Source organism: Pempheris klunzingeri, chromosome 4, assembly GCF_042242105.1.
Source record: "Pempheris klunzingeri isolate RE-2024b chromosome 4, fPemKlu1.hap1, whole genome shotgun sequence".
Classification (NCBI taxonomy): Eukaryota; Metazoa; Chordata; class Actinopteri; order Acropomatiformes; family Pempheridae; genus Pempheris; species Pempheris klunzingeri.
The window spans coordinates 14,314,122-14,326,583 of NC_092015.1; the positions used below are offsets into that span (position 1 = coordinate 14,314,122).

At 44.1% G+C, this 12,462-nt stretch overlaps 2 protein-coding genes across 2 annotated transcripts; one reads left to right on the forward strand and one right to left on the reverse strand.

Moving 5' to 3' along the window:
* The first annotated feature begins 769 nt into the window (after positions 1–769).
* Positions 770–5,569, forward strand: sarm1 (sterile alpha and TIR motif containing 1). The gene is made up of 8 exons (XM_070828807.1): positions 770–1,263; positions 2,103–2,721; positions 2,819–3,031; positions 3,112–3,203; positions 3,293–3,619; positions 3,798–3,987; positions 4,694–4,815; positions 5,172–5,569. Exons 1-8 carry the CDS (start codon positions 782–784, stop codon positions 5,281–5,283), a joined length of 2,157 nt encoding a protein of 718 aa, XP_070684908.1. The 5' UTR covers positions 770–781; the 3' UTR covers positions 5,284–5,569.
* A 2,706-nt stretch (positions 5,570–8,275) lies between these two features.
* Positions 8,276–12,399, reverse strand: slc46a1 (solute carrier family 46 member 1). Its single transcript, XM_070829525.1, has 6 exons — positions 11,948–12,399; positions 10,659–11,059; positions 10,080–10,570; positions 9,336–9,419; positions 8,958–9,114; positions 8,276–8,805 (listed from the first exon to the last, which is right to left on the reverse strand). The coding sequence occupies exons 1-6, from the start codon at positions 12,260–12,262 to the stop codon at positions 8,751–8,753; spliced, it is 1,503 nt and encodes a 500-aa protein (XP_070685626.1). The 5' UTR covers positions 12,263–12,399; the 3' UTR covers positions 8,276–8,750.
* Between the last annotated feature and the right edge of the window lie 63 nt (positions 12,400–12,462).

The window sequence follows — 12,462 nt, forward strand, 5'->3', positions numbered from 1 at the left end:
GAGACTGAGCACAGAAACAGCACACAGCACATCTTGTGCAACAGTGATGGTTTGTCTCAGAGGTTTTTCTCCGGTTCCTCCAGCAGAGGGCCTGTAGTGTTGACAGAGACCCGGGATGAGCATGCTCTGACCGGCGGTGATGCAGCAGGAGAGAAGGGGAGGAGGGGGGGGGGTGCTTGTTTTCCTCTTCATTCCCCGGCAGTATCCGGAGCCGGTGGGCGGTGCAGACCCTTGAAGATACAGACAGCCTGCGGATGCTGACCGGAGGATGCGACAGGTCCGAGGCTGCTACTGGAGAGCTGTGTTATGTTTTGCATTTTCTGCGGGGGGACAGTGTGTCAGATAAGGTGGGAACACGGCGCGAGAAGAACAGGCCTCCTTTGTCTGCAAAACCTCAGCGAATGAAGTCAGACAACAATAGTCTGTTTTCTTCTCTGGGAAACTAGTAGGGTTTGCCTCCTGGGCTTTCAACTTGCGGTCCTGAGGTTTTGCCTCTTTAAGATACCTGTAAAGAGTCTGTGTTGATGCACTAAGTCATCTACTGGGATAAAGGGGACGATGCAGGAGGACTATGCGCACACACACTGTGATCTGCTCAAGATCTGCTTATGAGACTTTATGGGCTTACTGGCCGGGGATGACATCGACAGGGGTGATGCAATTTGGTGAAAGCTGTCACTAATGATTTACAGCTGAGGTCCTGAGGTTTGCAGAGGAGGGATAAGAGGCCTTTGTAAACACGTCTCAGCATCCACGCACACGGACGTGTTTCTGCCGGTAGATGCTCTTTTCCCTGACGCTCTTCCTGTGGAGGCTCTACCGACATTTCTCCATCATGTTCAGCTCAGACAGACTCACAGTCCCGGATTATGTCAGCCGGCTGCAGAGAGGGAGGAGCGGCTCCGGCTCCGGCTCCGGCTCCGGCCCCGACCCCAGAGCCGTGTCTCCGGGCATCGGTGCCGACGTCCAGGCGGCTCTGGACACCTCCCTCCCCGCCCTTCGCTGCGCCATCAGGAGGCTGAAGTCGAGCAAGGAGACGTCCGATTCAGATGAGATCCGCAGGGCGATCGCGGAGATCTTTCAGCTGGTGGAGGAGGCCTGGGTTTTGCCCACTGTGGGCCGTCAGGTGGCCGAGGAGATCTGCAACAGGATCCGGCTGGACGGAGGCCTGGAGCTGCTGCTTCAGCTGCAACAGATACCTGCCGTGGAGATCACCTATGAGTCTGCAAAACTGCTGGAGCAGATACTCATTTCAGATAACAGGTACTGCATGCACAGGGGTGGACAGAATAACGTGAACGCTTTACTTTTCCAATGTGATGCTGTCTAGTAACTCTGTGTGTGTATTATATTCTCAGGTAGCTTTGAGACCTTAATATAGGTTGTATGATTTTCATAGCAGTGTAGTTTGTTTTTGTACAGGATAAAACAACACAAGCACGTGACAATCCCATGCAATAAAATCAAATAAAAGAGAAGGTTTTCCTGCCATGTGACCCAGCCAGGACAAAATTTAAAAAATATATCTAGATGAATCAACACCTCTGTGACACAGTCCAAACAAACCTTCACAGCTTGGGTTATTGCAAGGCTGTTTTTATTGGCTTGTAAATGTTAAAACTAGTATTCACATATTGTGTCCACCCCTTATATTATCTATGTTGATTTTGGGGCATATTTTTTTGATTATTCTTTTCTTGATTCAGTATATAAAATGACTGATTGCCAGTCACTGAAATCACAGGTAAAATGACAGGTTGATGTGACTTGTTTAGTCCGACCATCAGTCCAAAATTAAAATATATCAATTTAGAGACATGAAACAGAGAACAGCAGCATGTCATCATATTTGAGAGGCTGGTATCCATGAATGTTTGGCATTTTTGTTTGATTATTGACTTAAAGGATTAAACAGTTGTCATAATTGTTGTCTACTCTATCAACCAAATAATAATTGTGTTCCAGCCTTAGTTGATTGATAACCAAACACAGCATAATGTACCTGTTTATGCATCGTTTGTTCAGGAGTATCTGTTAACTATTTACCTTGAGATGATCAGTCCAGCTAACTGATTTTATGATTTACACATGTATGTTTACAGAGATTATTTAGCACGCATGGGTTTGGGGGTCATCCTCAACCTGACCCAACAGCAGGAGGATGCACAGCTGGCTCGCAGTGTCTCTGGGATCCTGGAGCACATGTTCAAGCACACGGAGGAGACATCTGTCCACCTCATCTCTAACGGCGCCCTGGACGCCCTCCTCTTCTGGTGCCGAGGCACAGATCCCACTGTGCTGCGCCACTGTGCTGTGGCCCTAGCAAACTGTGCCATGTACGGAGGCCACCGCTGCCAGCGATGGATGATCGAGAAACAGGCGGCTGAGTGGCTTTTCCCGCTGGCTTTTTCCAAAGAGGACGAACTCATTCGCTTCCACGCATGTCTGGCTGTGACTGTGTTGGCTGCAAACCGAGAAATTGAGAAAGAGGTGGTGAAATCTGGCACCTTGGAGCTGGTGGAGCCTTTCATCGCATCTCTGGATCCGGATGACTTCGCCCGCAGTTTATTGGACAGTGCAGACTCGATGCAGGGTAGGACAGCATCTGATCTGCAGCAACTTTTGCCGTTGCTGGATGGCACAAGAGTGGAGGGAAAGTGCATTGCAGCCTTTTACCTTTGCGTGGAGACCAGCATCAAGTCTCGTCAGCGCAACACTAAGGTACAATCACCATCCACTCCACTTACAGCTCAAAATGTTAAGTAATACAGTCTTGTGGCTTTGTTGTAACTGAGTTTGAATTTTTCCTCGTTTCAAGATATTTCAAGAGATCGGAGCAGTGCAGAGCTTAAAACGAATTGTCATGTACTCCAGTAACGGCACGACCTCTGTCCTCGCCAAGCGGGCGCTGAGCATGATGGCGGAGGAAGTGCCGAAACGTATCCTGTCATGTGTGCCCAACTGGAAAACCTGTGAAGTGCAGACCTGGCTGCAGCAGGTTGGCTTTAGTGCCTTCTGTGACCGCTTCCAGGTATGTTAAACACTTTAATGACTCAACAGAGAGATAATCACAGGCCTATAGAGTCTGTCTGACACTATCTTGCTCTATAGGAGCTCCAGGTGGATGGAGACCTCCTGCTGAACATCACAGACCAGGATCTGAGCACTGATCTGGGCATGACTGCATCTCTCACCCGCAAGAGGCAGGTGGTGCAAACCTTTCAACGCCTATGAGGCTGAGCATCGCAACACTAATCTAAAAAAATACCTTCTGCTTTGTCTCATCCTCCAGGTTTTTAAGAGACTTACGTGTGCTGAAGATGTATGCCAACTACTCCACATGCGACCCAAACAACATGGCTGACTGGTTAGTTGATGTGGACCCTCGTTTCCGTCAGTACACCTACGATCTGGTCCAGTCGGGAGTGGACCGCAACAACGTCCAGAATTTGACAGATCAGCAGCTCCAGCTCGACTGCCATATAAACAACGGAGTCCACAGAGCCAAGATACTTTCCTTTAGCAGCAGGCCTTTAAAGCCGTGCCACACAGACGCCCAGCCTGCAGGGCCCGACGTCTTCATCAGCTACCGTCGGACTACCGGCTCCCAGCTGGCCAGGTCAGAACTGAAACAGGAGTGATAGAAAAGGATGAGAAAAACGGTTAAATTAGAGGCAGGCTAATGACAGGGAGCATATGTAAAGGTGTAAGTTAAAAATGTCTGTGTCTTTGTTCATCCTTACCTGTGCTAAAGCTACATTTTTCACTGACTTCCTTGTTTTCTTCCCTGTCCCAAGCCTCCTGAAGGTGCACCTGCAGGTCCGAGGATACAGTGTCTTCATAGATGTGGAGAAGCTGGAAGCCGGTAAATTCCAGGACAAACTGATTCAGAGTGTACAGAGGGCGCGTAACTTTATCCTGGTTCTGTCCGCCAACGCGCTCGACAAGTGCATGGGTGACACTGCCATGAAGGACTGGGTGCATAAGGTCAGAGGTTTTCCATGCATGTGAAATGTCAAGTCTCATCTCTCATTTAAAACTTCCACCCTTAAGCCCTCATCAAAATATTCCTCGTGTATGTTGCATACAGCAGCTGAACAGGGTTAGCTGGAATACATCAGATCAAATTTGTGACAACATTCAAACTGTATGCACTGCACTGGGATTAATAAAGTCCACTGCCTTTATCAACAGACTGGGGCTAATTAAATAAGTGCAGTGATCCCTTTTTGACTGTGGAATATCTCTTATAACCACATATGTATCACTATGGCAGATACATTTAATAAAATATATAATAAGTCAATTAATTAAAGTCTAATATAAATGTGCAGGTGAGCAAACTGATATTCCGTCTGGTAAACATGATGAGCAACACTGTAATGTTTTGTTTGAGAGCAAAAAGCCATTGATAAGGGCAAAAGATGTGCAGGTATAGTTCCCTAATGGAGTTCTGCTCTTTCTCTCTATTCAGTTATGTAATTTGATATAATCCTGCCAACCACCAGCTACTTTTAGCTGTGCAAAATGTTTCTTATTGTCATTCGTTTCAACTGGATATCTTTAGCCTTCATCATTATCTTCAGTCCTGCTGCATTAATATTCCCTGTCTGAGCTATCATTTGTTCTTTTATATGTCTGGACATTACACTTTACTGTTTCATACACTCAGAAATGATCATTAATCTTGCAGGAGATAGTCACAGCCTTGGCTGGTAAGAAGAACATAGTTCCGGTCACAGATAACTTTATGTGGCCCGACCCCATGTCTCTGCCGGAGGACATGAGAGCGATTCTCAACTTCAATGGCATCAAGTGAGTCACTGAGGAAAACCATGTTGTTAATGGTTAGCACATCTGTAGAACTGGGAGAGCAAATTTAAAGTAAACTTTAGTTAGGAGGGAAAGTCCCTCTCTCAACAGGTTTAACATCTGATTTAAGTTGAGTTTGTGTTGTTGTGTCGTAACTACTTGGTCGCTTTTCATGCTAACATTATTAATCTTTTAAAGTCTATTTTATTTGTTTAATGAATAGTTTAGGAATACAATAGATTATTTTTTTATTGTTTGTAATAGGTGTTTCGCAGACCTGTCAAATATCCCTTATAGACAACTGATTTGCTTACAATGGACGTCATCAGATGCCTTTTTGTTGACTTTTCTCGACACAGATGGTCCCATGAATATCAGGAGGCCACGATCGAGAAGATTCTTCGCTTTCTGAAAGGACCCCAAGACCAAACCGACGGCCCAGGCGTCTCCAAAGAGCAGAAAAAGAAATGAAATGACATAAGTAGAGTTTGAACTCAGCTATAATAACTTTCATTGATGCCTAATTCACATGGCCACACGGTGAACTGGCCGGCAGCTTTTCCTGCTCTGCCCAAATGCATGTGAGGTGAATATGATAATATTTAGATTACATGCTCACACGAAGATCTAATATGAGTAAACAAAGCATATGACAAAAAAGTGTAAGCCTTTAATGATAGTACCCTCATAACTGCTGTATATGTATAATCAGGTGCAGTATACGCCTTCTGTCTCTCAGGAAAATAACTGTGATACATCAGCGGTCACTGACACTTCAGGTCCATTGATAACAATCTCTGAAGCATCCACTAACACGTCAGCCTTCATAATGGTTATATGCAGTCATCTTTTGTTCAACATATATATATATATTATACATCCATAGGACCATAGCAGGTCTCTAGTTTTTCTGTCAGTGTTTGTATTTTGTTTTTATGATTGTGATAGAAAAGAAACGTTGCAAGCAGATGCAATACACACGTACTGTACAGAAATAAATGAGCTACACACTGTATAACTGCATCCCTAAATAAGCAAAATGCAGATTTTAAGGAGTGCACAGGCAACGAAACGTAGCCGTTTAGTATTTAATTTCCGTCCTTCTGTAAAAAGTGGATTAAAATGCGCTGTTGACTCCTTGAAAATGAAAATGATGTGCAGACGACCTTTACAACATACCGGCAGTGTAATACATTAAACTATTATTTAAAACTGTTAACTTGAAGTTTTATTCACCACATGGTGTTAAGTCATTTCATCCTTTTTCTGTCAGTGTGACTGCTAGAAGCAGTCAAGTAAAAACAAGAGGATACACCGAGGCTTGTCTACAGCTGCGTAAAATCAATTTAAACAACTGCTTTGATGATGCTGAAATAAATAAGTGATGGAACATTTTTGCTTATTAACCAAAGCAACCATCAAGATGCTTTAGTCACATATTGTTCTATAAAATTATATCATTATAGAGCCTGAATGCAACTGCTGTTCTGCATCGTTTCTATCTGATCTTGCCTTAATATTGTTTGACTCCAATGTCCACCATTATTAAAATGCTCTGAGTGAACTGATATTTACTTTTTTCAAGGAGTAACACATGGATTGTTTGTTTTTTTTATCATGTTTTTTAATGTTCTCTGTGAAAAACACAATTTGGTTCTTTCATCTGAAACATTGTAAAAAATAAAATGCGTTTTAAAACATTTTAATTGTGAAATCAATTTTTTGATCTTCACTTAGTTTTGTGTTAAGTAATCAGAAACAAATGTAACCCTCATCTTTGTCACAAACTATCAATTCATAAAAAGATTGCAACTGATGAATATTGCACATCTGATTAAGACAAAGAATAGACAGTTTTTTGTTACACAATACACCTGAAGAATGATCACATGATCCAACCAAACTCGCCTTGAATCAAAAACAATCTTCATGCAGATCAATTGACAGCAGCAGAGTTAATATCTGACTTAACCTCTCTACTTCCCTTTGTGCATTTTAAAGCTGGTTTGGCAGCTCTTGTTCCTTTAGTGTGCCACCAGGACGTGACCCCTGTGTGCATGATGGCTGTGGGCCTGAGCTCTGGGACTATCCAGTGTTGTATGTGCGGTGGTGGCGGTGGAAGGAGGAGGGAGGAGGGAGGAGGGAGGAGAGTCTTCAGGGAGTTTGGACTGTGCTCTTTGTCCTCTTTATGGAAAGAGGAGTGAGAGGGTCAAGGTTTAACTGCTGCATCAGTTTCACACTATCTGGTGTGTTTTACTGATAGTTGGCTTCGGACATGTTTGGCACAGATGAAACATGAATCTCAAGTACTGACTCTATGGTCTGAAGGGTTTTTTAAACCACCACCACCAGATTCAGGATCGCCCTTAACTCGACTGATTGTCCACTAAATGTACAAACGGACAGTGGTGGAAGAAGTACTTGGATCTTTTGCTTGAGTAAAAGCATCAAGTAAAAGTAAAAGCACTTTGTATGTAGTAAAAGTCATACATTCAAAATTTTGCTTTAGTAAAAAAGCATTAGCATCAGAATTTAATTACAGTACCTTAAGTTAAAGTACTTATGCAGAATGGCCCAATATTATATTATTGGAATGAAATAATTGATGCATTGATGAGTATCTTGTGAATTCCCCTCAGGGATCAGGTAAAAAAAACCATAATAACTTACATGGTAACTTAGTTAAGACGTGAGAGATAAGAAGTACAACATTTGCCTCTGAACTGTAGCAAAGTTGAAGTGTAAATTAGCATAAAATTAACCGCACACAGAGATGACCACGCAGGACAAGTGTATGGTGGCTGATAACAGATTGACCTTGTGGTAATTAGTTCAGAATGGTTCATTGTACGTCTTTAAGTAAATCAGAACCTCCATTCTTTTATATATGATCTCAATAATTGACGTTTTTGAATCTTAAAAAAAATCTCAAATCAAAACTACATTACTGTCACCTGTCACCCTTCTTTTTGGCATAAAATGCCACATGTAGGTTTTACCCTCTAATGGGTTTTAGGCAACAAGTGAAGTCATATCTCCTCTCCTGATTAGACTTTTATGTTAACAAACTACTATTTTCACTGGCCTGGCTGAGGCCAGTGAAAATGGGCTGAGCTTAAAGGAAGTTATATAGTTACTAAAACAACTAAACAGTTGAAAGTATGGTTGCAGTTTGTTCAACAGCCAACAGCAGGCTAGCAGAGAGGGGTTCACATACTGCCTATAGTCTCCTGCCTCTGACAAAAAGTTATATAAAGTGACCCTAATGCAAAAAACTATTGACACTTTTTCACTATTTTTCATCAGATCTTTTTTGTTTGATCAGTTAAGGAAGCAACGATAAGTGTGTCAAGGGTGTCTTTCTTATTAATTACTACTGTACTCAGGAACCACACCTATGTCAGGTGATTGATATGTTGCTATCAATAAATGACTCTACGAAAACACATTACGTTGCAGTTTGGGAATTTCCTCTTATGATTCTTAACCTTGTGTGGTACCATCAGAGCTACTGACATTGATAAAGTCAAAATGGAAATGTAAGGCACATTCTTTGGCACTCATTACATTATAAATATATCAAATGAAATGAAATGTATTGAACCATGAATGTCATGATGAACCATCTAAACCAGCAAAGACTTGACGGAGTCTCCGCTGTCTGTGTCATAACCACAGAGGAGGTTTTGCTGTAATGTCAGTCAGGAGGTTGATTCTTCATCTTTTGGTCTCGATCCCTTCAGTGTGACTGGCTGGAAGAATCCGATCGTTGAGCTAATCAACAACAGTCAGCTGTCTCATCACAGTGTTAAGATCAAAAGTCTGTCCCAGCGCCACAGACATGATGGATGTCACTGTGTCAGAGCTGCTCACCTCGTAGGCCGACACCAGTGTGAGCTTCAACCCCGACACGTTTCTGTCCCGTGCCTCTCTTCAGGTCAGGATGCTGTGGAGTCTCTGTGGTCTCTCCTCTGGTCTAAACACTGCAAGGAGCTAATGGAAAAACCATCAATTAAGCTCATTTTAAAAGGTATTTTTCTAGTGTACTTGTTGAAAAATGTCTTGCTTTTGTAACTAGAACGCATGAATAAGAAAACAGCCAAAAGATGAGGTCAATTAGGCCAACGAGGCAAGAGCAAACTCACCCAATTATTCCAGCGGGGATGAGGAGGATGATGGCAGCAAAAAGGAAGGGGAAGCCCTTCATGAAGTGCAGCGTGGCTGGGTACAGGGAGTTGAAGAGCCCACTGCCCACCAGAAAACACAAGCTCTCCACACAGGCGACACAGGCAAACAGAGCACCTGGGAAAAAGCACATCAAACTGCACTGTAGCGTAATAATACTGATTTAATTCTAATAATTAAAAAAATCACTGACTCATTCAGACGTGACACAGCTGACTCCCTGAGCTGTGTTCCTGTGCACAAATTACATATGGGCAAGAAAATCTTCTTTTTCTAAATACAATCCTCACAGTTTAGAAATCGTTGCAGTTGTTTACAGTACATGTTCAGTGACTGACCTTGTTCTGATGGGTCCACCAACTTGGACAGCTTTGACCTGAGCACAGGCGTCACTGCCATGAAGAGGAAACACAGACCGTACCCTGCCGACAGACAAATTAGAACATTTTAACTTTAATACACAGTGCAGAGCTCCGAAAGACCAATGTATGCATTTGTTCTGTCATATAAGGTGGCCCGTACATTAATGTGCAACTACTTTACAATCTCTGAAATGACTCCTCCACTGCGTGGTTCAACTTTTGTGGTTAATATTCCCACAGGCTACAAGCAGAGTTTTTTTATTGCCTGGTTTCAAGGTCGCCAGCATAGACGAGGCCTGTTTAGTCTGTCACTTGCTGAGCTGTGACAGCATGACAGCATTAGCCTGATAATGAGACACTATTTACACCTGTGGCTGGAAAAGCGTGCATGTTTTCAAAACCTCTATGTATCTCTGGGAAAGCACAAATGGAGGCGGGATAATAAAAGTAAAAAGGGGATGTGAGATTTCATTGTAATGTCATTAAATGGATTTTAATAAATATTCTCTCCAATCTTAATCAAAAGGATAATAAGAGATTTTAGTTGGTCATGCATCATCATACCTTATAAAAGGTATGACTGTGCTTCATAACGTTTAGATAAATCCTGACTTTTGTGCTTAATAATGGAGTAAGCAGAGCTTGTAGTCATCTTTTATTGTCCTGACTTTACTTTTTGTTTCCACCTGGAGCTCACTAACTCACCCCAGATGGTCTCACCTGTGAACATGAGCTGGGTGGTGTCAGCTACAGAGAAGACCACCAGCCCAGTGATGTTGGAGACCAGGCCCACGAGAGCCACCCAGGAGTCCTCCAGACAGCGCTGCATGATCTTCAGCCCCAGCAGACTGGTCAGGTAGGCCAGGTGCTGAGCTGCTGATCCATAGCCAATGAGGGCCGGCCCCCAGCACAGCGGTGAGCTCAGCTCATACAACACATACAGCTCCCTGCTGCCAAAGTGTACGGTCACCACCAGAAAGAAACACAGTGTGTAAAGCCACAGCTTGCATCTGTGAAGTCTTCCACCTGCCTCACTAGTACTGCCTCCTGTTGAGAAGAGGTGCCAGACAGCTTTATAGTGGCGGGTGGTGAAGAGCTTGGCACTTGGGTCTGTCAGGACAGACTCCCGGACAAACAGGTATGCGTACAGAGCCGAAGCCAAGTTAGTGGCCAGGACCAGCCAGTAGGGGTTGATGTACCAAGATAAAGGCCTGAAAACATAACAAGATTTAGATTTTGAGCAAAGTGCACTGGTGTGAATGATGCTTCTTTGGATAATGTGACTGTGCAACAACACACATTTCTTTCTGTTGTGCCTGTCGCCACTGCCCTCCGATGATGCTGGCCAGCATCCCCGAGAGGCCCAGACAAGCCTCCAAGACTGCCACCCTGAAGGTGCGGGACCTTCTGTCACTGGTATCAGCCACATGCGAAAAGCAGCCGGCTAGGATGGCGTTGAAATCCCCCAAAAGGCCGCTGAGCAGCCTGCCCACCAGAAAGTAGACCACGGGCAGCTTCAGGTACATCACCACTAGGTAAACCACTGCTTGGAGGGCCAGGCCGAGGTTGGGGAAGATGAGGACACGTCTGCGACCAGCGAGGTCACTCCATGAGCCCAGCAGAGGCACCACCAACAGGCCCACAGAAAAGCCCCCGAGACTGATGTACAGGTTCCAGTGAGCCGTCCAAGTTTCCACCTCCTGCAAAAACAAACCAAGGAAGCAGTGTGGTGACACATGAGGCACACGAAGAGCTTCAAGTTGTTAAGACCAAAAAATGCTGATCTGCCAACTACTAGTTCTGCGTTTAAAAAGAATCAGTGAGCCCGTTCAAATTGTGCATGTTCATCATATTCTGGTTGCTCTTCCTCTTTGTGGGTTAAATGCTGAGATGATCTCAAACTCTTTTCTCCTGACTGCTCAAAGAACGGCACAGATCTTTTTTTTTTTTCAAAATTCATGCACCTGCATTTTAGGCAAGACTCACATTTTGTTTTGGCAAAATGCATCTAAATGTACCAACATTCATGCGTTTGACTGTGGTCTTGCTTTTATTGTGTTGGGAGTGATTTATGTTTTTATATGTAGCTTTTCGTCTGTGTATTATATGCTTTTATGTTTAGTGGCTTATAATACAGCACAATGCCACCTTTCTTCAAATAAACAGTTCCATTAACATGGCACTTGACAATGTAACTTTAAGACATCCTATGTATCTTTACTGTCATTATCACCATTGCTTTTTTCTTTACATGCAATATTAACTATTCATAGAATCTTTTTTGGGGGAGCGATTCATGTAAAATCTGTCCAGGAACTATAGATTTAAAACAGCACCTTGTCCCTGTTAATCCAGCAGTAAACATCTGTAGAGTTGTGATATTTTTAGTGGGTGTCCTGCTGAAATGTGACATTGGGTGTTTTGCACATGAACAGTTCTGACTATTATTCACATCGTGCTTTGGAAAAATGCCTCTAAATGTACTCATGTCTTGTGCTTTTACTGTGCAGGAGTGATTTCTGCTTTCTACCGTGTAGCTCTGAGCACTGTGTGCTTTTGTGGTGCATGTTTACATGAGTGACCTTTACCCTCTGCAGCGGGTCGGGGGTCCCGGACCCGGAGCCGTTGCTGCACCCGGACCTCCTGGAGCCGTTGTAGCCGAGGTCCTCGCTGATGCGGTCCCACAGATACTGTGTGTACAGAGGCCCCTGCAGGGCCACAGAGAACATGGAGAGGAACAACACCGGCTCCACGGACACCGGCAGCCAGCACAGAAACGGCGGTCGCACGGAGCGAGCGGTCGGCACATCAGCCTCCTCTTTGAGCTCGCTGGTCGGCATGTCGTCGCCGGTGGACGCGAGCACATCTCCGGGAAGGATCGCTGCGGTGTCCGGCTCGTCCATGTCGAACCGACCTCACTGTAAACATTAACTGTGTTAACGCGTCCAAAGTTGCTTTCAGAGTATCTGAGCACGGGAGAAACATTAACCTGCCACCTGTGAGGCTGTAGCCCTGAAGCTAACGAGCTAATCCTGCCACCGCTAGCGGCTTCATTTACGCAGCGTCTGGTGTTTGTGTTAAAATGAAACGAGGTTGGAGGCAA

What these genes read in the sequence shown, in the direction of transcription:
- sarm1 (XM_070828807.1), top strand. Translation starts at nt 782, where the DNA reads ATGCTCTTTTCCCTGACGCTCTTCCTGTGGAGGCTCTACCGACATTTC. An exon ending in ATACTCATTTCAGATAACAG is followed by an intron (nt 1,264 to 2,102) that starts GTACTGCATGCA and finishes GTATGTTTACAG; the next exon opens with AGATTATTTAGCACGCATGG. An exon ending in ACCGGCTCCCAGCTGGCCAG is followed by an intron (nt 3,620 to 3,797) that starts GTCAGAACTGAA and finishes CCCTGTCCCAAG; the next exon opens with CCTCCTGAAGGTGCACCTGC.
- slc46a1 (XM_070829525.1), bottom strand. Translation starts at nt 12,262, where the DNA reads ATGGACGAGCCGGACACCGCAGCGATCCTTCCCGGAGATGTGCTCGCG. An exon ending in CCCCCGACCCGCTGCAGAGG is followed by an intron (nt 11,060 to 11,947) that starts GTAAAGGTCACT and finishes TTGTTTTTGCAG; the next exon opens with GAGGTGGAAACTTGGACGGC. An exon ending in ATCCCCGCTGGAATAATTGG is followed by an intron (nt 8,806 to 8,957) that starts GTGAGTTTGCTC and finishes TTTTTCCATTAG; the next exon opens with CTCCTTGCAGTGTTTAGACC.